The sequence below is a fragment of the Polistes dominula genome, unplaced genomic scaffold, assembly GCF_049000335.1.
Source record: "Polistes dominula isolate Pdom_NZ unplaced genomic scaffold, Pdom_raw_medaka contig_28, whole genome shotgun sequence".
Taxonomy (NCBI): Eukaryota; Metazoa; Arthropoda; class Insecta; order Hymenoptera; family Vespidae; genus Polistes; species Polistes dominula.
Genome location: NW_028300879.1, coordinates 4,051,683 through 4,077,967, shown reverse-complemented (window position 1 = coordinate 4,077,967; position 26,285 = coordinate 4,051,683). Strand labels below are relative to the sequence as shown.

Here is a 26,285-nt window from a genome sequence, read left to right as displayed (position 1 = left end):
AAACCCTTCTCGAGGTCATTCTTGGTTAAAATGTGCCGCGAAAAAAGTTGTCCCTCAGGTATGTATATGTACATATACATATATGTTTATACATAAATTTCTAGTATTTGTAGTTATATGTGTATACATTAGAAAGGAATCGGAAAGTAATTTCGTTTCTGCGAATATCAATTATTTGTTTATTATTTATCAGCTTATTGTGTACTTTAACCCTTTAACTACTATGGATGCATATATTATGAATATGTATTTTTCAATATGAATGTAAAATAATGTAATTTGCATATTGATTATTGTTTTAAATCTTTTGTCAATATATATATATATATATATAAAATTATGTTATTAAAACGAAAAACTTTAATTATGAAATATAATCAACGAAAACAGTTTTACCAATAATTAAACTGTTCCATTCCTAGAAAAAACTTTAGCTAAAAGTATTCAATCACTTCAAGGATTAAAATCGTATTTGAATTTAATGTTTAAAAAAAAAACTGCATTTTACTTTACAGTCCCTTTAATACATATAATACATACATATGTGTCTATATAGTCAACGGAAAAAGAGAAGGAGCAAAATCTGAGCGTAAACGCAACGAGTTATTGTTAGTGTCGGTTAGCGGGAAGCCAAAAACGAGATTATTGTCTCGACTCGTTCGATAACTTGTTTCTCTCCCCCTCTTCCCAACCGGGAATATATACGTTCGAATTCGCGAACGTAGGTGTGTATAACGACGTCCAAGAGTAGTTGCTCAGCACCATATAGATTCGTACTTGGCTTCCCCTAAAAGCACTTTGGAATCTGTTAGTAAGGAGAGAGGGAGGGAGAGAGAGAGAGAGAGAGAGAGAGACAGAAAAGAGAAAGAGAAGTAACAATCGTATTTCCCGAGTACGAATTACCAAGCCCACGCAATATCGTTGCGGATATTGTTTCCAAGCGAAACAGCACGTGGCTGCATTTGCTAGGGTAAAGGAAGTGACAATGAAGTAAGCTTGGGTGTAACAGAGGTGTATGAGTAAGAGAAACACAGAAACAGAAGGAGAGATAGAGAGAGAGAGAGGAAAAGGGCGCGTTTATTGGCGCTGTCGTACGAACCATTCTCTCAGCAGTGGCAGTCAATCAGTGCTCTCCCGTTCAGTCAGTCAGTCAGTCAGGCAGCCAGTAGTCAAGGTGGTTACAGACCTTCCAAGCATGGAAATACAATTACCAGAGAATACGGTCCTGAAACAGTACTCGAACTGTATATTACGAGACTTAGTTTTGCTACCAACATCGTCGTCGTCGTAGTCGTCTTCGTCTTCGTCGTCTTCATCGTCTTCGTAGTCGTCAACGTCGTCGTTGTTGACTGGGGAGCAAACATTCCCTCCCCCATCTATCTTCCTCCACTCCCCACACTCTTCCCCTTCAACGTAATGACGCTTGATTGTGTAAGCCGAGGGATATTGGGCAAATAAACGATATTAAGGACTGTAAACGGGTTTTGCATTCGGCTAAGAGAGAGAGAGAGAGAGAGAGAGATAGAGAGAATGAGAAAGTGAGAAAGAGAGAGACGAAGACGTTTGCGAAATTCCGCAAAGCAAAAGCTTTTCTGTCGCGATGCGTTTAAAACGCGCGTTATAACGCGGCTAAAACAATAAGCCTGTCGTCGTAACCCCCGGGGTTAGATTTTTCCCTCGTGAAAACTTGCGGGAGAAGAGTCAAAGAGAAATAGAGAGAGAGAGAGAGAAAGAGAGAGAGAGAGATGAAAGAGTGGAAGGCATCGCGTTTGTGGGGTAAAAGCAACGAGCTTGTAAAGCGTTTGTATCTATCGCGAACACCATGGGGGAATCTCGTGGGGAGGAATTTGGAATTGTCGTTAGCCTCGTTAAACGGAGCATTGCCCCGCGGAGAAGATTATGCTATGGATTATTATGGGAGGGGCTTTTTTTTTACCTTTTAACTATGCATATGTTAGATTATTTTTTTCTTTTTTTTCACACTTTTTATACCTTACCCTTTTTTTTTCTCTAGGAAAACAACGTTGCTTGAAGAACTTAGAGTTGATTTTTTTTCTTTTTTTATAATTTTGTGTGTTATTTTTATTATACTCCTTAAATAATATTAGAAACGTGTATTATTTAGATTTGAATAATAATTTGTATAATCCTTAAGCTAAGACCCTTTTATCTTTGAACATTTACGAGCATACTTTGAGTCACGATTCAATTATGATCATCATAAAATGTTAATTGGAATGAATATAACGTAGGCAAAGTAAATGGTATAGCTCTTTATATGTATAATTTATGATACCCCTTTTTGATATAAGTCGATATAATAATAGTAATAATAATAATAATAATAATAATAATAATAATAATAATAATAATAATAATAATAATAATAATAATAATAATATTCAATTAAATCAAACTATGACAATTGTTGACTTATTAGACTTGAGATATTGTCAATTAATTTGTAACAAGAAAAAACTTATTGGAATTTATAGGAAAATAACTTCATATATATATATATATATATATATATATATATATATATATATATATATATATATATATATTATGTATATAGTATATATGTTTACGTGTTTCTCGTTTTGATCGATCGATAAAATATCTAGGACTCTCGGTGCATAATCAGCAAATAACGATTACAACTGATAGCTAGTCGTCAATCATGAAATTTACGATGAATAAAAAGACGACGATGATACCAGTAATAGCTTCGGCATTTTTCTTCTCGCATCCGAAAGACCCTTTCCCTTCCTTACCCTTCCCTTCTCTTCCCTTCCTTTCCCTTCTTTCGAACAGCCTGCCTCCTTCTTTCGAGACGAAGAAAAATCGAAGATAATCTTAGTTTGTCGAAGTAAAGGAAATCGCGTTCCACCTTACGATTTCTTTCTCGAATCGAAGGTAAAACTCGATTTTACTTTACTGTCGGGCAGCATTCACGGATTCGCGGAAGTTGCCTCTTTCGCTAGTTTAGATTAGTGCACGGCCTGTGTACGTTCTCTTTCTCTCTCTATCTTTATTTCTCTTTTTCTCTCTTAGTCTCTTTCTGGATCTGATAAAAGGTATGAGCGAGGCAAAGTTCGTTCTCAACTCATATCCTGAGGCATCTGTCAAGTACTTCGAGTCGAAGGAAATCTGTAAAATTGCCTCTTACGCGTCGATTTTCAACGACAAGCTCTGCTTATCGCGTACTTTTTTTATTTTATTTATTTTATATTTAAAAAGAAAAAAGAACTTAAAAAAGAAATCCTGAAAAAAAGGAATCGGTTCCGTGGGTCTTAACAAAACAAACATATATACTTACGATCATAATTATATATACAATTTTGAGAAACAATAACGAAATTTTTTCAATGGAAAATTAATTAAAAAATCTATCAATGGATAAAAAATAAACAAATTAAATCAATTCTCACAAACGCAACGTTGAAAAATGAATGAACAAATTAATGAATTTCTAAGTAAACGTATAAAAGTAGGCCATAGGAGAACGTATAATTATCGTCAACGTTAATAATCGACGAGGAGAGAGAAACGAAGTAAAAGTGGAAGAGAGAAAGAGAGAGTGGGGGTAGTCGTTGAAGGGTGGAAAGGTGAAGGTCGGATGAATAGGTGTCGGTAAGGGCGATAGATGGGTGCCAAACTATGTACGTACGTACGGTGACACGTAGCAAGTAAGGTGAAGAAGGTGGAACGAGGCTACAGAGAGGGGTAGGGATAGGGGTAAGAGGGATGAAATATAGGCGAGAAGGGAAAGGGAAAGGAAAAGGTAAAGGAAGGCAAAGACTCTTATGTTAGTATGAGTCTCTTGGTAGATGCTGCGCGCATTATGTCTCTACCCCCACGTCGAGCGTACAGTATGACATGACGCGAGTGTTCCAGACAACCTAATTACGTCACACAACATAGTACGAGAGACGGGATACGCCCTCCTCCGCCATAGCAGTACACAACGAGAGACTTTACCTTCTCTCTCTCTTTCTCCCTCACGTCTTCCGCCTTTCGTCGTTCAACCCTCTCACGTTACGCTTTCTCTCACCCTTCGGTCGACATGTCTTCGTGGATGACGAAACTCTCGCATTCCGTTCTCTAAGAGTTACTTCTCAAAAGCTCTCCTCTCCTATCTCGATTCTCCGATTTCTCATGTCAGTCTACAAAATAATTATTCTTTTTCATTATTTACAATTTACTTTTCACGGTTTTACTCATTAGATTTGACACTAGTTTTACCGATATTCTGTTCAGTATTTTTTTTTATGATTCACAAACATTGTTTGATTGAAGGGTTAAGTAAAGAGGAGAGATTATTATATATATATATATATATATATATATATATATATATATATATATATATATATATATTATTTCATTAAAAAATTAAAAACTAACATATGTTTTGTTAAATGGCTCAGTATTATGTATATATATTTTATCGTGAAAGACTTAAATTGGAGAATGTCAAGAATTTATATGATGAAATGTTAACACATACCTAAAATACATCAATGAACAATCGATATTTGTAGGTTCATTTTTATATTAAAATTTCTAATATACACCAAGCGATCATGTCAATCATTTTCCAATTCCCTTCTTTCAGGATAACATATACGTATTTAAAAAAATATATAAAACTTGTTTATGACACTTAAATAACAAACGATATAAGATTTTGATCTAATCTTTGTAGACACTTTTAAAAGGTACGGAAAGCATGTACCGTGTTGAACTCATTGAACTTTATCGTACTAGCAAATTCGTCTGAGTATAAATCAAATAAATAGAAGTAGAATATATATATATATATACACACGTTATAGGAGTAATAGAAAGCTTAGGCTTCTTCTTTAACGAGACGCGATAAAGTACTAAAGAGAAGCAAGTTTAAACATCGGATCAGACGCCGATAGTCGAGTGCAACGTAATAGACTCGCGAACAACGATGTTTTAAAATCTTAACGTTATGCAGATCGACTAGAATTATACAGTTAATTTATTAATAGAAATGCAGTAGACAAGTATACGCATAAATATACTTGAAGTACGCCTATGAAGGCACGCTTACAAAACGGTGATTCCCCTATTATACCAACTCGTCGAGAGTCTCGTAGAAGATCTTCTCGTGGTCGTCGTCCGTGGTACAAAGGTTAATGATTAAGAAGTAACCGGTGTGGAGACTGAGTATCAATCGTTCTCAGCACGTGTCCAACTATACTCTAAACACACACACACATTCACACACTTATAGAAGAGTATGACGATATTTCATTAATTTCTTCTCAATGAGACCGTATCCACTAATTTTCAATTTCTTTCATCGTCATTGTAATTTTTCTGAATGAAATATTTTAATATTTATGAACTAAAAATTCAATCGACAAGTTAGATTTTTTTTTCTTATCAACGATCTTGTAAATATCACCAATCACCACCAAAGATTTTATATACTCATCACGATGTTTTCTAATTCGATTCTACAACTATAGTCGTCCCTTTAAAAGCAACAACAAGAAGGCGACTAGTACCGAAGATGGAAAAGTAAAGCGACCGATAATAAGCGGGTGACTAATAGCAAATAGTAGTAGTCGGTTGGTTGTTTGTTGCACACCCATCGCCAATACCCACCGAGTTCCTTATGCAATGCCAATAAATATCGACACTTTATGGCATATGAGGTTGGTATAAAATACCAAGGCATAGGATTACGACGACGAGTTCCTGCTTATAAGGAGACTATGCTCGCGAGTATTTTCCTGGCAAATACGTAGCAGGTATATGTATATACATATACACATACAATAAGAGTATGGATTATCGATATATGTGTGCAGGTATGTGTATATCGAGCGAGTAATATCGATGAATTCTCATTTATCGGCAAATTAAGGGAATCGACAACGAGGACGAAGCCTAATTAGAAGCATACCTTCTTTCGAGCCAATGAAAAAGGGGCCGCATTTATTATTATTATGAATATATATCTATAAAGGATTATATCGTTATCTTTCGTAAAATAATCATCTCGTCATTATACGTTTCTTCTTTATTCTTTCTTATTTGCTACAATTTTATTTTGTTTTCTTTTTCTTTTGTCTCTAAGAAAAAAACGACGACTAAGAGAAAATAATCGTCGAGCACTACTACTGCTACCTGTCCCATATCGTTTGAATTACTATTATGAAACAAATACAGAAGTTATCAGATAAGGAAATTGTGATTTGACAGTGGCCGCAATATACGAGCTTTTAAAAGAAGGGCCTCGGCATTTGGTACGCGTGGGTTTTATCTGTGTCCTTTGGTTAAACATACTTCTCGTATTCGTATATTTTGCCACGAGTACATGGAGTGGTGCTGCGATCATAAGATGGGCAGGGGGAAGAAAGTTCGCTTTGCTCGGCACATTATAAAGTCGCAATTTTTCAATGTGTGTAATACACACGTATGTGAGATATAACGAACCAATACGATCCTCTTTTTCTGTAATTATACGCATTAAATGCAAACGGAACGATCGTGTAGGCGTATGAGGGTGGATGGGGTGGTATTAATCGAAGGGTTGGATGGTGATACACCAAACCGAACCGTTTCGTTTTATTTAAAAGCAAGGTACGAAAAGGAAAGAAAGGTAGCAAAAGAGAAAGAGAAAGAGATAGATAGAAATAAACGTCCAACATAACCAGTTCTCCTTGTTGCTGCTTTGCGTCTTTGGTTGGTCACCGCGGTCTGCCGTTACACCTCGGTTACCCTAATGAAGAAGTTTGCCACTTAGGCGAGAACGAAATAATTCGTTGGTTTTAACGCGTCCGTAAATAGGAGACTTACGAGCATGGCGTTATCTTCGACGCTCGCCTTCTGAGTAGTCGGCTACACACGTGCATACACGTGTTTAACGATTAGCTCCGATTGATTTGTCGATCCGTCGAGACGTCCATTTTTTTTCTTCCTTTCTATTTTTATTTCTCTCTATATATATATAGGTGCATAAAATCGACGTAGGTGAAACACGATTTTCTCAACGAGATAGCACGTCGCCGAATGACATCGATCTCATTTGAATTTTCTCATACAAATACATATATATATATATATATATATATATATATATATATAGGACTTCATAAATTTCTTACATTAATCTTCGATACTGCAACGACATAAAAAAAGGAAGGAAGGAAGGAAGGAAAGGAAAGGGTGGCACTCTCCTCGCTTATGCCGGATTTTTAACAGGAAACAGAAGGCTCGAGAGACGTTTATAAACGACCTCGCTACCGTGTTTATTCAAGGACCAAGAAAAAGAGAGTGAGAGAAAGAGATGATCGCAATCGATCCCGTTTCCACAGGGAGTCCTTCGCTGTTTTCATTCGTTCGATCGATCGATCGAATAAAAACGCTTCGAGGGAACTGCTTCGAGATCCTCGAAATAAATTACTACGTGGCGACGATTTTCCGTGTTCACATTCGAGTATTCCGAAAATGGTAAAGCTTTCGACGAGAGATGTGCACTGCTGAGTCTAAAGTAGCGCATATATATATCATCATCATATGAGTCGTATATACATATATATATGTATATGTATATGTATATGGATACGTTTTCGTTTCTTTCTCTTTCACTTGCACGCAAACGCGTATTCTGGTTCCTTCTCTTTCTTTCTCGTTATTTCTCGTTCTCTCTCTCTCTCTCTCTCTCTCTCTCTCTCTCTCTGTATGGCACATTCTTCGAGCGCCGGAGATCGGTGTGCACGGAATATAATATGTAGCGCCGTAGTTAGTCGCGTAGCTCGCGCACGAGGACGATGGTGGGTATTATAGGTAGTGCAAGAAATTGCCCCGGCGCTGCCATTTCTGAATCAGGCACACACGGTAGCCGCACGTCTCGACAACTTGATTAATAGCCTTAATTAAGATATTTAATTGCTTTTATTTTTATTTTCTTAGCCAGGCATATAATGGCGATGTCGCGACAACGTCGCCTCGAGGAATAGTCTTTCGAGAAGAGATGGTAGTAGCTACGAATGAGAGAGAGAAAGAGATAAATAAAAAGAGAAATAATAATAATAATTATTATATATATAGAGAGAGAGAGAGAAAGAGAGAGAGAGAGAGAGGGAGAGATGGAGAAAACTGGGTCCCAGGTCTTGTAAACGTTACCATTCTAAAAATGTACCACGATCGTTGTACGTTTGTACTTATTTTGTGCGTGAGAGAAGGTCGAAAAGCTCGAGCTAATTATTTTTCTCCTCCTGTTATTAACAGGTTTCTGTTGCTGTCCATTTTAATCGGACCAATCGAGAAGGTATTGGATAGTCGTTAAACGTTTTTCCATGGATCGTTATCTGTCTCACTAAGTATTATCGAGTAAACTCGTGCAAACCGTTAAATCGATATCTCGAGAGATTCGAGAGAAACGATAAGTCCTCTCATTCATTACTGGAATACTTAAATAATTAAGAAAAGAAAAGGAAAATAAAGAATTGAAAGAAAAACGATTAAGAAGATAAAAATATCTATCTCTCTTTCTCTCTTATTTTTTGTTTTCTCTATATGGCGATCCAACGAACAACCACCCGCTGGGTTTACGTGCCGTACGACAAATTGCGGCAGGCATCTTGAAAAGGGAGAGCCACCAGCAGAGTCGGAAACCGTTGCCCTATTGTCTGCCGCTTTTACCAAACAATATGGGCAATCACGTATGAAGGAATCGGTGATTGTTTCGTTTTCGTCGGGTGCGAATCAAGAGAATGAGCAAGCGAAGAGAGAAAGGGAAAGAGATAGAGAAAGATGGAATATATAATGTATATATAGAGAATGAGTAAGTGAGTGAGTGAGTGAGTAAGAGGGTGGCATTTGTGTTGGCCGAGTCACGAAGCCAAGGCAAAGGGGTGAAAGTATAAGAGATACCGTTTTCCATCTCTCGACGAATAACCCTTTCGTCTCTTCTCTCTTACTCTCTTACTCTCTCACTCTCTCTTTGCTCGATGTCCAGCGTATCCCGCATTTTATCAGGCACGTAGTGTAGCATGCACAAACGCTTCAGTATGAATTCGTAGAAGGTACACACGAGTTAGTTCGTTCGTACGTTCGTTCGAACGTGTCGTCCCTTTAGGGGGGATGAAGAGAACGAAGCGAGTAACAGAGAAAGATAGAGGCTCTCAGAATGGAAACAATCAGGCGAGAATCAAGCGAGCGCTTGTTCTATATGCATGGAACGACGATGACGACGACGACGACGACGACGACGACGATGGACGACGGACGTCGGTCTGCTCAATCCTCCAAGTACTCTGGTCGGACTCGCGATTTTGAACAATAGGGACGCTCGACAATTATTGTAATTATCCTTGAAATACACACACACACACATACACATACATTCTCTCTCTGTCTCTATCTCTATTTCTCTTTTCATCTCGCAACGAGAAAGGAAACGTTTGCAAGGATATTACCAAGCCGAAACTCTGACGCTAAGCCGTCCCATTTCGATGCAAATCCAAAGCTGTCCAGCAGTATACCGACAATTTCGTACACGTTGAAAATGACGAGGACGCGATGCGAGAATAGAACGAGACAACTCGTCGAGATGTTATAGTACCTATGCACATAACATAGAACGACTACATCGAATAACCGAATACCGTTGGATGAGATACCAACGAGTACCATCTACGGTCTCTCATACACCAGTTGGTAGCCTGCCCTTTGTGAGCTTTTCCTATTTGGATTGAACCTTGTGTGTTCAATTCCTTTAATAATTTAACTCGTTTAATTTAACTTTTGCTCGTTATATAATATTATACAAATAAATTACAATTAATGTGATCACAAATTATATGGTAATTAATTGTATTCCTCTCTCTTTTTTCAGGTTTGTAAAAGTTTGTTATAACAATTCGCTTTATACTTATGATAATATTTTAAACATGATAGAATTAGAATAAAATGCTATATATATATATTATTTATTTTATTTCTATCATTATTTTACGATGGTAAAGATATATAAATCTGAAATAATCGTAGAATCCGTAACGGAGGTTACGTTAAGCAAAAAAGCGATGTGACAAATGATCCGCGTTCACCCATGCGTTTCCGGAAAGGCCTCTCTAAGCTCTCTTTCTTTTGGAGGGGTTACGTCGTATTTCTATTGTCGCGAGAGGATTCATCGTTGGAGGGTCAGAGCTGAACCTGCTACTGCTACTGCTACTGCTACTGCTGCTGCTGCTGCTTTTTTTTCCATCGAAGTGGATTATGCATCGTGCCGAACGACTATGAGCATGACGACGACGACGACGACGACGACGACGACGATAGTAAGAACGACAAAAGAAACGAAAGAGAAAAAGAGAAGAAGATATACGTGAGGAAACAAAGAGATAAATTTCTATAGAGAGAGAGAAAAACCTCCCCCCATCTACGTCGTTGGTGGTTAGTATTTAATGTTGTACATACGCTATCGCGGTTAACGATGGGAAGGGGGGATTGCTGTTTGGATGGTCTCGAAATGCGGAGACAGATAGAAAGAGAAAAAAAAAACAAATAGAGAAAAAAAGAGGGAGAAGGTCGAAGAGAAAAAAACTCGAAGAGACTCCGGGTCCGTATCACGAGTAACGAATAACAATACTGGCTGCCGGTAGAACTGATGAAGTGTCGTGTCTGTGTTTCTCTCGTTCGCCCTCGAACGACTCATCCCTGAGAAAGAAAAAAAAAGAAAAAGAATGAAAGAATGAAAGAAAGATAGAAAGAGAGAGAGAGAACAAGATAAAAAGGGGTGGGTTAGAGAAGAGTACAGAAGCTTCTCGTCCGTCGCCTCGCCCTAGCACCTCGATTATTTCAGAGGGAGAGCTACGCCGACCCTTCGCGACGGTTATTGTTGCGGTTTAGCGGAAGCCCTCCAACGACGGAGTTAATTGGGCGACGATCCAATCCAACGAAGCTGTGCGAGCCTGCTATTTTTCTTTTCTCTCCCTGATACGTGCCCACACCGTGTTGACCTCCGACCTAAGGAGAAGGAGGAGGGGGAGGGTTAGGAGGAGAACGACCCTGACCGTCGACGAACAAAGATCTCCCTCCTCAACCCTCTCATTCTTCTCCCGCCTTTTCTTTTTTTAGTCCCTTCTTCTTCTTCTTCTTCTTCGAAGAAAAAACCCCGTTGCTTTTTTTACGAGCGATTTTTCTTAGTACGACGCGCTTCCCTTTTATTTTCCTTCAAGTATCCTCTCTTCTTTACGCGTTTCACTAAAAATCAGGGAAATAAAAGAAAAAGATTCTACGACACACTACTTTGATCTTATTTGTTTTTTTTTTTACATTGATAATTATTATTAATTAGGATTGACTATAATCTTAGATTAACGTTATTGTGTAATTATTATCATAATAATGGAAATCGATTTGTTCCATTAAATTTTCGATATACCGAGAACGATATCTTAAAACGTTTTCTCCTAGAAACCCAATGACATTGATGTTGGCCTTTGGGGTTTGGCGCACTTTACACCTCCCTTCTCTTTCAAATACCAATTACTCCTTAAAGCGTTCGGCTTTTGCAAGATAGTATCCTGGGAGAACTGACCTTTCTCATGCAAATCTTCAGTAATTGCCTTAGACTCCGTGTGGTTTCTCGTACAAGATTTAAATTATACGACAAATTGTTACAATTATTTTCACACACAAACATATACTACGTAAAAAAGATAAATGATCGATTCATCAGTTAATTATGTATATTAATTTGTTTTTGATCTTTTCAATATATTATTTAAAATAGATACAAATTAACGGGATCTCGATAGAATACAATTAAAATTACATTGTGACATTAATTCTAATGAAAGAAAAATGAGAAATAATTTTTATGATTTTCTGACTGTGACTGTTTTATTTAACATACTACATAGTGATTAATGAACGGCTATCAACAAAGATACAAACGCGTTTACTTTATTATCAATCTTAAGAACCGCCTTGGACTTAGGATGAAGACCTTATCTAATCCACGAGTTGTCGTTCGTATATAGGAAAAGGATCAAATTTCAAAACATAAATCGTCGTCGTTAAGTCAAGGTTCCACGTTGCTAGGAGATAGTAAAGCTTTTTTTTATTTTTTTTTCTTCATCGTTCTATCGATATTTTTTTTCTATTTTCTTCTATTTTTTATATACATAAATTTTTCTTCTCTCGTAACTATTGCTCCTTCGTTTTTAAAAAGTAATTTACTAAAGTTTTTCTTTGCTACGCGACAGAGGAAAGAACCGAGATCGACTTCCCCTCAATATCCTTCTTTCGACATTTTTCGGATATACATGGGTACGAACTTCTATATCTTCGAAAAATACATTCAAATATAAGATAAATAAAATTCGAATAACATTACCGTCTTGAATTCCTCGCGACGAAACATCGAACAAATCTCATTTCTTGTTTTCTTTTTTTTTTCTGCATGTTTCCAATTCACAGGAAGCAATTTAAATAAGGAAACGAACAGGTCTAATTTAATCGGGAGAAATAATAATATAAAGAGCAGTCATCGAATGGTGGATAGGTGACCGTTACAAGGGAGGGATAGAAAAGTGGTTAAGTATCCTAAGAAAATTCTTTAACATAATTTCTTATTATTTTTAACTACATTATCAAATTTTTTTCTTTCGCTTGTTTATTTCTTTATTCTTACATAAACTTGTTATACTATAATCGAACGTTAAATATAATACAAGAAAACAAAACAAATTATAATATATTGAAGAAAAATGGAAAAAAAAAATTCACTTAAAAGCGTTTACCCGTAACATATTAATTCTAAATCGCTAAAGATAAAACGGTTCTTGCACTTCCGGCAGAGAAGATCATTTAATAGTACGCAATTGAGATTCGTGGATCATAACGAGCAGAATGCACGCGACGCCGAATCCAGTGCTATGGCAAAATGAATGATATTGCTTGCAGCTAAGTTGGAACAAAGAGGTAAAAGGAAGAAAAAGAAAAATAACAAGAAGAATAAGAAGAAGTAGAAGAAGAAGAAGAAGAAGAATAAGGTAGGAATGAAACGCATAAAAGAAGAGAAGATAGAATAAGAAAAAGAAAGAGAGAGAGAAAGAGAGAGACTCTCTCAGCAGGCAGCAGCTCGTTAGCTGAAACTCGCAACTCTTCGTCCCGCTCGTGGAATCGCGAGTTCTGCTGCTACCAACCAAGCCAGCAGCATATATAACAAAACGTATATACGCACTTACACGCAATCGTCTCTCACGCACGCAGTACCGTACGTTCGGAACGATCGTCTCGTTCGTCTCCCAGCTAAAAATATCTGCTACTGACCGGTTACGAACTCTGTCTCTTTTCCCTATCTCCTTTTTCATCTCTCTATACTATTTTCAGGATAAATTAACGATTAATCTCGGTGAATGTATATTCGATAGGCATGTATCCTACCAAAAGGGGGAGGGGGGTTATCCTTTAACGGTGCATAATAAGTCTTAGTACCAAACGTACCTTACAATTAGATACATTAAATATACAGTAGTAGTTATTAATAAAGAAAATAAAAAAAATTATAATATCTCGAAGATGATGACTAAGAAAAAGATCTAAAGGCAATACGAGGCGTAAAATCGATTCTTCTTCGGTTCGTTCGTTACGTTCCTACGTTTGTACCTTCGTTCGTTCGCGATCGGACGAATAAAGAGAATGAAAAAGAAGGAAATAAAAAAATAAATAAAGAAGGTTCCTCTTCAAGGAAGGATCGGAGGAACGCGTTCGACACGGAGGCTCGCGCTCACGCAGCAACACGCAGCGGATCGTTCACGAGAATGGTGGTGGAACTGGAGGGAAAAAGGGAAAAGGGAGGAGGTGGCGGTGAAGAGGGCGAACGCGATGGCTCCCTCTCCCCCTCTTCGTAATACCTTGCTGGCACGCAACCGTTCTGGCCCTTCGTTCGACTTGGCATTGTTCTTTGAGTGAGTGAGAGAGAGAAAGAGGACACCGGTAGACCGAATAAAGTGAGAAAGAGAAAGAGAGATAGTGAAGGAAAGAGGGAAAGGGAGGTTCTCCCGCTAATTGCGCATTGTATACCATTGTTGCTCTCAGCCGGTTAACTCCTATCGACCTGCTATCTTTATATAAAGTAACACAAAACAACGTAATTAATTACCAGTCTTCCAGGCATTGTTAGACGATAAATAACGCGGCGGGGCCTACGTCCAATTAAAATATTCAGCAAGACAAACAACAATGGGACGACCCTCCTCCTCGAACGCCCGTGCACGAGCTTCCTCCCGTTTTCTACCGGTGAGTCTTTCTCCTCCTCCACCACCACCACCACCACCTTCATTCTCCTTGAACACCACCCTCTCTTTCTCTCTTTCTCTCTTATACTCTACCTGTTGTTTTAACTTTCTTTACTGGCAGATAATGTTCATCGCAATGTGGAACTGAAAGATACAAGGAGTATCTACTATTATTATTCTACATGCGATAAGATGCAACCCCATCGTTCCTAATGACATTTCATAGAATTGACTTACCTATCTTTTGATGAACAATGCACGCTCTTTGATTCTCATCAATTTTATATTATCTTATTCTTATTGTTTTATTGTATTAACGATGATGGGGTTTTGTTAAGCGTTGACGTTTACTTCTTGTGCAATAATACAATAGAAACGAGATATAGTGATTGATAATATAATTTATTCATAATTAAGAGTAGTATATAATTATAGAAAATTTATATATAAGATGTAAATATAATCATCGTAATGCTAGGGAGAGCTAGGCATCATTCGATTGTAATATATTTCGAAAATTCTTTCTATTCAATATAGCATCGATGCAATCTGAGGAAAACATTAAGAAATGTTAGCCGATCTTACTCCACAGGTGCAATGCGAGTAAACGAGCAAAGGAATAATTAACCGATCGCTACCTGCCGAGCGATTCATCGACCGGGTCGAAACGGTCTGTTCGAAAGCGTCTCTTCGTCTCTCTCTTTCTCTCTCTTTCTTTTTCTCTTCTCTTTCGGTTCGTCAAGAAACTTGGACGACGTTCTGATTGCAGGCTGTCCGCTCGCGATCCTACTTTCTAATACAACCTATCCGTCCGCGTTCTCTTCCTCTTTTTTTTCTAGTTGTTTTCTTCTTATTTTTTATTTTGATTTTTTACTTTCATCCTTTTCCATTTTCTTCTTTTTCTTCTTTAACGTTTTTGATCTCACGAGTGAAACTCTCAAGTAACAGCAGCAGCAACAGTAGAGTCGTCATATATGTATCTAGTTCTACATTGCATAATTCCCACTTTTCTTTTTCTTCTAACGTTACTATTTTGACAGCCGTTATGTATCTACCATCTTACTTCAGTATGATTTTCAAGCTATCATAAACATACTACTAGATACCAGACGACGACATGGAGATCATTCTTCAGTTTCTTTTTTTATTTACTTTATTTTTATTTTGAAACTTGCCTTACACGTTGGTCTTATCTCTTTCGAATACGCGACCACCTAACAGGAAACACCTGCGCGTCTTTCGAACGGGGCTATCTTTCATAATGGGTTCTCATTCTTTGATCGATGACCTCGCGGAAGAGCAATTATACCAGCCAGGAGACGTGCCACGAGGCTGGGGAAACTTAGTTCGGGCAGGCACGTTCTTCTTCTTCTTCTTCTTCTCTTCTTCTTCTTCTTACTCTTCCTTTTATTTTCGTTCAGAGTCACGGTCCAACTTTATCGGCTTTATCCCCCCTCCCATTTATTTCGTAAGTGGTGTGGTATCCTTTTAGACGTTTTTACTCGTGTAATATATTTTTATATTTTTCAATGATTCACATCTCGCGTGTTGTGTTGTGTGGACCCGCGTGAATAGTTAGGTTATGTACCTAACATACCTTTATAAGAGATTAATTTCTTCTTTTCTTCTATTATCTTTTCATCTCTTTTATAATATCATCTTGTATGTGTTATATATTTCTTTTTTAATTATAATATTAACCTTAGAAATTGTTCCTATTTAATTAATGTCGCGAAGATCAGTTTTTTATTGAATCTAACGAGTTTCTAACGAGTTTCTTCGTAATGTTTTGTTTAATAACTTTGTAAAAAGCTTTGTCATGTTTTTTTCTTTTTGTATTTGTTCCTTGTCAGAAAAGGGGAAAAATTAGAAACTCGATTTCGTGGCAAATTCTTAGCCTTTCTCTCTCTTTTCCTTTCTTTCTCTTTCAAGCTCGTTGTAAGCAGCGACTAAGCAAGAAATTGCCTTTGGAAAACAAGGCACTGCATTCTCGCACGCTCTAACGACGTAGGTATCTTTTCTAGACGAGCGTTACCTCTCTTACTTCTTCTTATTCTTAGTCTTAGTCTTAGTCTTCTTCTTCTTCTTCTTCGCCATTTTGAGCCGACTTTTACGTAGGAACACCGCTCTCGCTATACTACGTCCATTATTACGCGTTAGAGGAAGCTAACTTTCGCGGTTAGTCGCGGATAATGTAAATCCATTCGAACATTGTGGTGTAGAACGAGTTGAAAGGATGCTCGTGTCTTTTCTTATATGATTTCTATATTTAGTTTCTCTATTCTTATCTCAGCTTTTTATCATTAATTTCGATAAAAAAAAAAATTAAAAAAAAAAAACAATAAAACATACGAAATAATCATGAAAATCATTGAAACGAGGAGAAATAAAATATTATTATTATTTTAATGCATGTAATTGATCAAAAATGTATTGGGGGTTGTATACTGTATATTTATTATTATAATAAATTAATTTATTCCTTTTAATTTGGTACATTAGGTTACTAGGTAAAATCCTAAAATCAAAACTTATCAAATTTATATTAAAAAGAATAACTACCCTAATTCAAACATCCCTTCTCGTTGTAGATCACTCGATTTTCCCTCTTTTTATCCGCTGTCTTTTCTTTATATATATATATTTCCTACCGATTCTTCTTTTATGGCTTCTTTATCCTCCTCACTTTCAACGATCAACTCTCTCTCTCTCTCTCTCTCTCTTCTCTCTCAGTCGTCTCCTCATCCTTTTTCTCATTTCTTCCTCTTCTTCTTCTTCTTCCGATTTCTTCTCGTTCGTATCTCATTCTCCTCCATTTCTTTATACTCTTTCCTCTCTCTACCGTTCTTGAAGCGAAACGCGTTATTTATTGCCAGCAGCAAAGGCCGCTAAGCTTAAAGCCCCATGCGCGTGTTGCACTTTCTACGTATGGTTTTTACACCGTGCATTACAATGCGTGCGCATGTACGCATTATACTGTCCCAGTGATTCATTACCGGCCGATCCTCCGGCTGCTTAAGAAAATACGGAAACTATAATTGCGCGAGACTTATGATGGGCCCTCTGCCACGAGCAGCGTTGTCTTTCTTCCCTCTTCTCATTCAATCATTCTATCTCTCTCTTTATAGTTTTTTTCTTTCACTCATAATACTCTTCTTTCTCTTGTGCATCTTCTTTGCGGATATAACGCGTCGTGCCGACTATCGAGAGCAACCGACATGGCGTTTACGAGCCTCGAGAAACTTGTTGTGTGTATGTGTGAGAGAAAGAGAGAGAGAGATTGTATCGTACCGTATCATATACTCGAAGATTCGTTTCTTCTCGTCGTTATCGTTTCCCTGTACTATCGCTAAGATTCACCTAGACGTTTTTACGTTAGTTCGATCGATAATCTCTGATTGATGACTTTCGTTCAAGAAAATAAAAAAAAAAATAAAATAAAAAAGTAAAGAAAATCATTTCCCGTCTTGCGATGACGATCGTGAAGATTCAATCTCAACATATTTTTACTCTATTAAAATGTGTTTGATAATCATCAAAGATGATTGATATAAAGTCTGGAATTATAGTTATAATTAAATATAATATCACATGGAAAAAAGATTGATAATATTTTATAACAGACAATTTATTGTCGATATATTAATGTTGTCATATTTAAATGTATTATCCTTTCATATTTCGTATTAACAATAAGGTAATATTATATCAGAAATAAAAAATGTTGAAATAGGTTGGAAATCGTTTAAGAATCGATCTCGTGTAGAAAGTGATTTTTTTATTTTCTTTATGGGAACAATCGAGTAGAGAGAAAGAGAGTGACTTTAGTCCCGAGTAAAATGAAGTCACAATATACAGTGGGGGCTTGGAGGTATCGTTTGTCATCTGTTGCTTGGTCCCGCGTATCTCGGAACGTTCATCGCACTGGTCCAAAGCTCGGTAAATCATGCGACGCCTGACAACAGATCGAATATCTAATGTTTTGCTCGCAGATACACTCGTCGCGGTCACCACCACCATCACCACCACCACTACACCAGTTCGTACTTCGTACGTTCGCTCGGTTAGTCTCAGGATGCCTCGGGAGACGTCTTATTAGCGAAACCGGCTGGAAAACGAGCGAAAAGAGTGTACAATAAAAGAAAAAGAAAAAGTTAAATTGAACAAAATATATAGATTATTTTTCAACCTCCGTTGTCATCGAGGTTCGATTAATTATGTGTGTTTTACATTTTTCATCTATACTACGTTAACGCGTGTTCCATTTTCTTATTTTAATTTCTTTTTTCTTTTTTTTTTTTCTTTCAATTATTTTTATTCAGAGAATCAACCTCCAGAGCTCGTTTGGTAAAACGATAATCATCGTCGTTGTCAACGTTTTGGTGGTGATTAAAAACAAAAAAGATAATGTCGAGTAAACGAAACACATATTTCATTCGATGTATTTTTCCGAAATAATTCCCAACGAAATACGACTAACATAAGAGAGAGAGAGAAAGAGAGAGAGAAAGAGAGAGAAAGAGAGAGAGAGAGAGATAAGCAATACCAAATGGTAAAATTATTTAGCACGAACGTTCGTAGCATGAAAGGTACTCATCGACGTATCGCAAGTCACCGAGAATGAATGGCTGCTACAGAGGAGTACGAAGTACGGTAGCGGGAGTCCGATTCGCCAAGCGGTAGTTAGGTCGTTACTATGACAATTTCCGCGAATGGGGTTCCCTTTCATTTTATTTTTCAACGAGTAATTCGAACGAGTATTCCAACTACTACGAGGTGTCGTGTATTTCCCTTGAAATCAAACGCTCCTCCTTTTTTACGTCCACTATTTTATATTATATTATATTATTATTATTATTATTTCTTTTTTTTCTATATTTTCCATTTGCTATTCTATTCTTTGCTCATACACATACACACATACACTTAAACAACTTCCCTCTTCCTTTATTCTTTCTTTCTTTCTTTATTTTGTTTCTTTTTCTATCTCGTACTCTTCTATTTCTTTTCCATTCTCTCGGGTCGTCGGCAATGCAGTCAGGTGCCGCTACTTACACAACACAGTGGATTCCATCTCCGGTGAAGTCTGTCGGAGCTACGAACAGAAGAACGGCCAGGTAAAACCGTGCCGGCGATTTCTATTTTCTTCCATCCCGGTATTCGCGTGGGCAACCGATTTCATCCTGGCGTATGTCGATTTATAGTATCGTGCCCCATTAGAGATAATCATTGGGCCCAATACCCGTGGGTACTATACCTTGACACATAGGCGCGTCTAAGTATTAAAATTTTTAACTTTAATTCTCTCTAGGAATAAATTTATTCAAATTTGTATATATTTCTTCTTGTATTTATTTAATTAATATTTTATTTTATCGCAAAATAATATTCACAAACGTGTTTTTAATTTTTTTTTTTTTTTTAATCCACTGGGGGTCTCAATTTTATGTTCTTTTATTCTTTTCTTTCTTTATTACTTGGTTTATTTGTTTGTTTTTTTAATTCTTTATCAACATAATCATTTGTTACAATCATTTATCAATTTTCATGATTCAATTGAAATATTTTCCCAGTTGTCGACGCCTATGCACGAGATACACGATGTAAAGCCGTTTTTCCTCCCGTACAGCTCGCGCTTAGCTAGTACCTAGGTTTATTCCTTGAGACAGGTACGTATCTACCTGGCGCGTCTGTTTTATTACGTGCGAAATTTTTCTTAGATTCCCGTGGATCCTCCTTATTCGCGTTCTCTTGTCCATCGATAACGATACTTCGACATCGAGAATAGGGGGGAGGTTCAGTTAATTGGAACGTCGTTCCTCATCGATGGGATCATATGGGGAAATGAATTCTTGATCAAGCGACTAATGGTTAACACTACATGAAGAAAAGGAAAGAAGAAAAACATTTCATATGAACTAATCAATAATTGTTATTATATTTCGTACGTTTTAATGAAAATTCTTATTCAATTAAAATTATCAAATTGTACTTATCACCATACTAATTGTACAATTCACGTATAAATACATACTTATGCCATAAATGAGATTCTTATCGTTTATAAAAGATGACAAGAGTCACGTACGCCTATCTAGATATATTTATTACTCCAATCGAATCTTTTACTGTCGATGAAACGGAAATTGTCATTACGTGCTATCATTTTTAACGACACCTCCATGAATTTATTGCCACTCTCTCATGGCCGAGAAAAGAAGATTAAGAAAAAGAAGAAGAAGAAAAGAAAAAGAAATATATACAGTCGAGAAATATACACGATAACGAATGACGTTGGCTATCTGAGCTGCCAGCTTAAAGTCAAGTGTTTACCTCACCCTTTTTCTTTCTCTCATTACAAACTGGTAAAAAAAGGATAACCAATTTTGGTTGGAAAATAATGAGAGTTCTCCCGTTCGATAATTCGATAGGGAAACGTAAGAGTCATTTTTTTTTTAAATTTAATTTTACAATTTCTCTTTCTACCTTTCCTTCTCTCTCTATACATATATATAATATATATCCAATAGTACTACTTATATATATTTACTAATAATACTAGGATATATATACGTATTCATATAGAAAAATAAATATAATATGTATGATACACATAAGCATATAGGTAAAGTTTTCTTTCCTTTTAACATGAAGGCGTATCGTTTTAGTTTTGCAACTAACTCTCTCGTAAGGTTGGCCGATAGGCATTCGGTTCTCCTCTCGCGAGAAACGGTAGCCGCTTGAGGCTCCAACGAGATCGGTAATCTGGCTGCCGGTTATGGCGCAGGTATTAATCTTACGCAATTCATCTCGTTCAGGTTGTCCAGCTTATTAATCCTAATAACGACAGCATGCGATTCACTTTTCGAGATTCCGAGTACAAGGATGCGTGTCGTTGACCATAGACGGTTAAACGACGAGCAAAGGAGATTCAGTTTCGTTCTTTCCTTAACTTCTTTTCTCTTTCTATTTCTTTATTCGTTGACCATTACCTGTATCTACTGAGGGCAGGCATCGGCTAGCAAGCATAATTCCTTAAGCGTAATTTAGATAATCTTTCTCTGGTACTCGTAATAAAGCAACGTCGCAGGAGAAGAATGTCGCAGAGAGAGAAACAAGCCTTATACGTTTTCTCTTTTACTTTTTTCCTTTTCTTTTCTTCTTATTCTTCTTCCTCTTCTTTCTTTCTTTCTTTCTTTCTTTCTTTCTTTATTCTACTTCACTTTACAAGTACACACAAGTTCTTACCAGTTGACCAAGAGGAATTACAACTTCCTGTTTATCACGCCTAGATTTAGATGCTTTTGTATGCATCAGTAATGTATCATCATCATCAACTTCTTTGACGGATAACCGTCGAATCTTATAAGAGAGAGAGAGGACGATACAGTTTCAACCGAAAAGCTGGAGAACTAATAAACCATAAAGGAAAACGCCTCGTCTTACGACTTCCTGTCTTTTCCTTTTCCTAGAAACGTTGCAGACATATATTACTATCTACATTCTTTCTCACGGATAGCTTTAGTTTCCAAGAAGACGAATGATCTTACCAGTTGTCTAAAATTTTTCGTTAACAAGAAAAAACCGAAAAAGAAAACGAGACTTCTCTAGAAAAAGTAAATAAAGAGGAAGAAGAAGAAGAAGAAGAAGAAGAAGGATAGAAACATAAAGAGACAAGGACAATCACTACACGTTCCCTATTTTTTCCCCTTAAGTTTCTCAATCTTTCGTTTCCTCACTCTTTAAACTTCTCTTTTCTTCCTTTCTGTGTGTGTTTTCTATTTAACTTGGCACTTCAAAAGAGAACAGGCACACGGTTATCATCGTGCCAGTGCTACCAAGCCATCTGGTGATTTTTAGTATAACAATTCTCTCAAAACCGCGGACGGTTTATACGTTTATACTTTCGTGCAGGGACGGGGTTGTAAAAGAAGGCGCCGATTGATTGATACTCGAGTCTGCCTGAGCGTGTCTTTGCCCATGTAGATTTGAACGTGAGAGTTAACCACTCGCCGCAACGAGTGGTTTAAAGAGAGAAAGACAAAGATAGAGAGAAAGTGTCGAGAGCCAAAATGTGCAGGCCACACTCCCGACGAGTGATGCACTCCACGCTCTTTCTTTACCGTTCCTCGTTCCTGTCCGTCTAACTTTCGTTGTTCTTTATCCATTTCGAAAGAGAGAAAACTATGACGACGACACGAATTCTTCTTTAAAGTCATTCACACACACGTTTAACGGGGAAAGTTTAGGGGGAAACGTGAATTCTTTTAATTAGGTCGAATACTTTTAAAATAATCATCGTCATCGTTCATTTCATTCTGTGGTAATAAGAAAATTTATTCAAAATGATATGTATGTGCATATTTGTTATTGTATTCAGTTTTTCAATTATTTCCTCAGATATTAAAGAACAAAATAATGATTTAGTCTAACTCTATTGCAACTTGTAAAGTTTTCCATTTTTTTTTTTTTTTTGATTTGTCTACCTAGTCAGAGACTTCACTTCAGTTCGTAACACAGTCACATCACGTAGTCGTATCAGTTAACTTAACAACTTTATTCCTTTTCAAATGTATATAGAAATATATTATTATTTTATAGATATAATTGAAAATTTATACTAATCCACAAGACTATCTTTAATTAAATAATATATATATATATATATATATATATATATATATATATGTATACACATACTGTACGTAACATTTTCTTCAAGTTTCTTTTTTTAATATTCCCTTTTGGTGACTCTGTCAGTTCTAGAAGCAACAAGAAGATCGACATTCTTCCCTTACGGTCTACATGACGAGAATAAAAACGAAAAATAAAAAAATAAAAACGAATCTCGTCTTTGTAAGCACGTGGAGCACGTTTTCCAATCGGTGCAGTTTGCTTCTGGCTGCGGCACGTTACAGGGATTCGCATGCAACGAAGCGGCATTGCATCACCGGACTCACCGCGGCCTTATACGCTTCTTTCCTTCCCGTGGCTTCCTACGTCTCGTGATAACGTGCTTATAAGGCTCGATCTCGAAGTAACCTGGCCGCAAGACTCTCTTAGCCGGACGTATTCGAAGCGTCTCCTTCTCCTCCTCTTCTTCCTCCTCCTCCTTCTTTTCCTCCTCTTCCACCACCTCTTCATCCTTCTAACGATCTCCAATCTATACACCAGACATGGTAGAAAGAGAAGAACTATTTTTTATTCCTTGTCTTTCTTTTTTGCTTCATATTCTTTTTCCAAAAATTAGAGTATCTACGTCACAGTAAGAATTTATAACGAACAGATGTTGATTCGAAGTATATACGATGAAAATAGAAAGTTTGAAGAGATATATATATATACATATATGTGTGTATATCGATGAATTGATAATAAATATTTCAAGCGATTCTAAAGAAGAAGAAGAAGAGAAACGAACATGTGTTTATATGTCTATCATGTATTCTAAGAATCTATATATCTATATTTGATTAAGTTATTGGTGTGATCTTGATCGGAAAACAATTCTAAGGATTATGAAGGGTATATAAGCTTTGTAGATTCGTAGTTATTTCAATGTCGGAAAAAGGAGTCGTAAGCGAGCGTGAAAGGATATCTGCCAGGCACATTTCCATCGGTCGGCAGTAAAGACCCCCTTTAAAACACAGTGGCGCACCAAAGTAAATGTTATAACAAACACGAAGAGCAGCAGAGGCAGCGACGTCCCGCTATTTAACATTATTTAGTTTGCTTTGTGGGACGTTTAAACGGTTCGTGCCTACTTTTTGTATAGGGATATTCGATGCGCCGTATTCATATGTGGTAATATAACGTACACGTGTGTGTATGAGTGAGAGTATATACACAAAGAAGTCATGTTTGTTTTCTAGGTGATGCTGCCCGGAGGCAAAGGATAGGCCAAGATGTTCGTAAAGAAGCATACGCGTGGGGAGTGGTTGCACGCGAGAGGAAACCTGGTCTCTGCTGATCTTTTATGATCTCTTGGGTCAGTTTCTTCGATCGTGATTCGCTTTATTACGTCGAATTTCACGAATTTCTAATACAACGTATGAATCATTATTATTCGTATAAATCTAGAATATCAACGATAATTGATTTTTAATAATTATTTCCATTTAAAAAGGAAAAGTGAATATTTTTCTAAGAAGAGAATCTAAGGTATTATATTTTTTTAACTTTCCCTTTTTTATGGGTTCAAGTTACGAAAACTTTCTCACACCTAATCAATACCAACAAAATGGTTTGGGATCTTGTTACAGTCCCTTTGAAGTTAACACCATAGGATTTTTATTTCTAAGAAAGATTTACCATTCATTCACCATTCACAACCTTATTTAGTGTGATATTTTTCAGTGTATGGTAAGACGTGTTTTGAAAAATATTTTGTTATAACATTGAGAAGAAAAAAGATTTCTAACATCTTAACTATAAATAATACTAATAAAACTAATAAATAATTTTTTTAATCTTATATAAAGTTAAAGAAAAATTTGATAACAATGAGAATACATTTTTGATCAATCAAATGTTCCTCCGTGTGAGTAAACTTATACATTCACCACAACTACAAACATTTGTAAGTATACTCAAAGAGTTTTGGGAAAGGACAGGAAAGGATTCTACCGATTTCGATGAGATAGAAAGAAACGATACACGTTGTATTCTTCTTCTTTCGGAAATAAGGAACGTTAGCTGCGTTCCCGAGACAGAGCTGAGATTTACGTGCGTATTAAATTGCATAGGAGTTCGTGACACGCGAAGGGCCCACTCTTTCTTGAGTAGAGCGGGGAGGAGTCGGTTGGTTTCATGTTGTCCTTCCTTTTGTACGTAAAAAGAGAAAGAAAGAGAGAGTAAAAGAGAGACAAAGATAACTGCGACTTCGCGTTGTGTCCGAGCATAGAAATCAAGATAGAAAGCACGTATACCTGGAGACAGTGGAGACAAATGGTTGTGACGTACATACGGCACGGTTTTTCTCTCTCTCTCTCTCTCTCTCTTTTTCTCTAACTCTTTTTCTCTTACTCACTCACTCATTCTCTCTTTGGTATGTTCTCCTGACTTAAATCACGCCCTGGAATATTTACGGTCCGGCATATCACGTTTCAATATATCTTATTGTAACCATGGCCCGCATCTCCCTGTAATGAAAATGCGTTTATGTAACACCACAGAGGTGCACACGTCATATTCCAGGATGTATTAAAGCCGTGTAAATGCGAGACGCGCACCAGGTACCCCCTTATCGAATTTATTATCGACCGCTTTGGCAATCCAACTTATTTCGTTCCCTTCGTCCTGGTCGATCTCTTTTTTCTTCATCTCATTCTATCTCCTTTCTTTTTTTTCCTTTTTCTTTTCCTTGAACGATTCGAACGTGTAAGGATCTTTTTTTTTCTCTCTCTATCTCTCTCTCTTTGTTCCCACAGCTGTCCGTTTCGTATATTAATGAATCGGCCAATCTCTTTCGCCGCGAATGGCTTCTTTATAATCAGATACTCTCATATTCAGAGACGTAATTCTGACACATTACTTTCGCAAAAATTAAAAAAAAAGAAAAGGATGAGAGAGGGGGCGGGTAAGGAGAGGAAGGAGACTATGCAAATTAACACTTCACTTGATTTCGATCTGAAATAAAAAAGAGAGGGAAGAGGGCCACCAAAAAAAAAAAAATAAGAATAATAATAAATGGAACACAGAAAAAGTAAATGTATCGAAGATGAAGAATTTTTTCTATCTCTTTCTCTCTTTCTTTCTGAAAAAGGTTTTACCTTCGTTAGAAACTTAACGAAAGCAATTGCAAAAAAAAAAAGAAAAATAAGAGAGCTCTACTATCGCGACGTCTTCCGAATTGGCAAGTTGAAATTGCGCTCGCGCTCACGCGAGTTCTTTCTAAGAAAGGAAGTCGTGTATATATGTACAGTACGTCAAAGCCCGGTCCTTTTAGTTTAGAATGGTCTCTCCGGCGTTTATAACTTGGCTACC

The 26,285-nt window shown here is 36.9% G+C and overlaps 1 protein-coding gene across 4 annotated transcripts in view; it reads left to right on the top strand.

Moving 5' to 3' along the window:
• Positions 1-26,285, top strand: part of Sox102F (transcription factor Sox102F) — a 313,951-nt gene that overhangs the window by 31,339 nt on the left and 256,327 nt on the right. For 2 of the 4 annotated variants that reach the window (XM_089172878.1, XM_089172867.1), the window contains exon 2: positions 24,173-24,288. The exons of the other annotated variants lie outside the window; for them this stretch is intronic. In XM_089172878.1, coding sequence (XP_089029004.1) covers positions 24,277-24,288 — 12 coding nt within the window. In that variant the 5' untranslated portion in view covers positions 24,173-24,276. The remainder of the gene's footprint in view (positions 1-24,172; positions 24,289-26,285) is intronic. 4 annotated transcript variants of the gene reach the window in all.